This window comes from Penaeus monodon, chromosome 33 (genome assembly GCF_015228065.2).
Source record: "Penaeus monodon isolate SGIC_2016 chromosome 33, NSTDA_Pmon_1, whole genome shotgun sequence".
In the NCBI taxonomy this organism is placed as follows: Eukaryota; Metazoa; Arthropoda; class Malacostraca; order Decapoda; family Penaeidae; genus Penaeus; species Penaeus monodon.
In genome coordinates, this window is record NC_051418.1 from 11,830,741 (window position 1) to 11,833,682 (window position 2,942).

The 2,942-nt window shown below is 35.7% G+C and overlaps 1 protein-coding gene across 1 annotated transcript in view; it reads left to right on the forward strand.

The window, feature by feature from the left end:
- The window catches only part of LOC119594043 (protein YIPF5-like), a 6,171-nt gene extending 3,930 nt beyond the window's left edge, over positions 1-2,241 (forward strand). Inside the window, exon 2 of the mRNA XM_037943074.1 lies at positions 710-2,241. Within this exon, the coding sequence (XP_037799002.1) occupies positions 710-1,486 (777 nt within the window). The 3' untranslated portion in view covers positions 1,487-2,241. The remainder of the gene's footprint in view (positions 1-709) is intronic.
- The last annotated feature ends 701 nt before the right edge of the window (positions 2,242-2,942 follow it).

Sequence of the window (2,942 nt, forward strand, 5' to 3'; positions counted from 1 at the left end):
GAACCATTACCTATAGAAATGTAACCATTTGAAATACCAGAATGATTCTATTTGAATTTTGTAGGAAATTCAAATATGGCTTCCTGAGTTCCCTTCCGTCTGGGTATAAGGTTTTGAGTATTTTTAATTGCTTTTGATGGGGATGATGGTGATGCTAAAAAGATAAGGCAGTATATGTAAACGCATATTAAGATATGTGGCCGTGAGTTAATATTTATTTTATTTATATGTATAAATTTCATTTTTAATCATACCTTAGACATATCCTAATTTATATCTGTGGGTGATATTATGGTAAAGTGTCATAGGGAGCACGAGAATGAATGTATAGTGACATTATGCAAATGGGCTAAAATCTGGTAAAGGCATTTAATTTAACACTTGTTTACCCATGAAGGAAACTGTGTCAGACCCTCACATTGACATGGTAATTCCTCTATTTTGTAGGCATAGGAAACCACTTCCAAGTCTATTGACCCATGGGAACCCCTAAGCATCCAAACAGTGTCCTTATGTTGTTACTCTCATGAATATGTATGTTATTACTTACTTCACTGTTATAGCCCTCTGTATGAGCAAGTGCACTTGATAAGTGCACTTTGCCATCTTTGTGATAAGCTGTGATTAAGAATTTTAGAGACACGCTAAGTATTTAAAATATTTTAACATTTCAAATTCTGAGTCAGTAAAGTGCACTTGGTCATTGCAGATGTCATACAGCTGGGACCAGCAACAGCAGTATGGCTGGGGAGACCAATCAAGTTTTTCGTATGACATGGGATCTCCAGACTTTGGGCAGGAGCAGCAGTTCCAAAGCTTCGATTATAGCAGCTCTGGTGGCCAAGGAGGACCCCCACCAACTTCCACTTACAATAATGTAGGGGGTCAGCAGCCTACCTTCTTCACCCCAGGACCATCCATCATGACACCTGGACCCAACCCTGAAGCCCCTGTCACAGGAGACTCCATAGATGATGAGCCTCCCCTGCTGGAGGAGCTAGGAATCAACCCAGAATCCATCTTGCAGAAAACTCTCACAGTTTTGAACCCAATGCGACGCACCAACCCTATGATTCTGCAGGACACAGATTTGGCTGGTCCTTTAGCATTTTGTTTAGCCTTTGGTAGTTTCCTTCTTCTCTCTGGTAAAGCACAGTTTGGTTATATTTATGGCATTGGCATGTTAGGATGCGTGTCAATGTACGGTCTCCTAAACATGATGTCAATGTCAGGTGTAAATTTAGGTGTTGTTGTAAGTATTCTTGGGTATTGCCTGTTGCCCATGGTTGGATTGGCAGGTGTTAATGTACTCATATCTCTTCAAGGTGCTGTTGGTATGGTTTTGACAGGTGCAGCCATCCTCTGGTGCTCAGTTTCAGCTTCTAAATTGTTTGTAACAGGCTTGGCTATGGATCACCAGCAGCCTTTAGTTGCTTATCCATGCGCACTTCTCTATGCTGTGTTTGCTCTTATTACCATATTCTAGTTTTATATTTATTAGTTAATTATTACTGAAGGAAATGTTGGTTTTGTTTAAGAAAACATAATGCTTTCACTATCTAACATGTGTGCAAGTTATGCAGTTTACTGGATATTAAGTTATAATGGCAAGTGCATGTGTCTGCTTTTTACCAGAAAAAGATTTTGTAATAGTGGTATATCCATGCATTTTATATACAAATATATATGTATTTATTTCATAGGAAAAAAAGAGTAGTTAACCATATATTTGAATCATAAAAGAACAATGCAAGCTTATGTACAACATTCATTTGTTGATCTTATAGTTCAGCTTCTCTCCATTCCTTATTTCAACAAGCTTCACATGAGTTAATCTGTGTGATTCAGAATTAGCCATAAGTTTGCTAGGTGTTTTAGTGTTATATGAACTTATGTCAGTGAATGTTAACTAGTCTGTTTTAATTGTTAGTAGGCATGTTACTTTTTTCTTTTCTTTTTATTATTCTTGAGTGGATTGCACAGTGACAGGTCACATCATAACAGAGGGACAGTAGTTAGCCTTGTCATGTATTTTGACATGTCGTATTATTGAGTTTTGTTTGGCTTATTGAAGATCATTTGGCAGACTGTTTCTTAGTCAAAATTATCTTGGTTCAAGATCACTCAATGTTGTCATCTTTATTGACCTAGCTTGTTAGGTTGAAAACTTAAACTTTTTCATGGATTTAGGTATTATACGAGAAGATGATATATTCTTTATAATAAAGTTAAAGGACTTTATTCTTGTTTGTTTATTCCTAATTTTTAGTGAATTAAATAAGAAGGAAAATAAACACTGAACTATATATATTTATATCAGTACTCTCTATGCTTTTCCGAACTGGGGCTTATGTGAATAACTTAAAACACTCAATAGTCCATCAAACATACAGCCAGTTGTAGAAAAGTTGTGGTAATCTCAACAAATGTCTAATGGTGTAGTGCAAGCAACTAGTTAATTAAATTTAACCTATATGCAAAACTTACAAAAATTGAGGCAGTGAAGATAAGTCCTATTTCTGTATTTTTAATCAATAAACTTGTTCAGTGAACTTGAGGAAACTGTCTGTGGCTCACCTCAAGTGCCTGCATGAGTCCACTGCATGGTAGCCACTGGTCAGTTCATCAAATTCTGGCTATGAGTATGTTCATTACTTTTTTTCTTGTTGATCTAGTGTTTGTCTTTGTAACTGAAATTTCTACAGTTCTGTTTACAAGTTTGCTTATATCTTTGTCCGATATGACAACATATGCATATGAAATATTGAAGAGAAATCCAGATGACAGAATTATTTTGGAAGATGAGGTGTTTCTGGTAAATGAAAAAAAGGATTTCCAAAAAAGGAAGCATGTCAGCATTAATTCATATAACAGTAATATCTTTTGTTGTAATTCTCCATTTTTACTTTTATGGTTATCACCATCTTTATATTCATTTATTG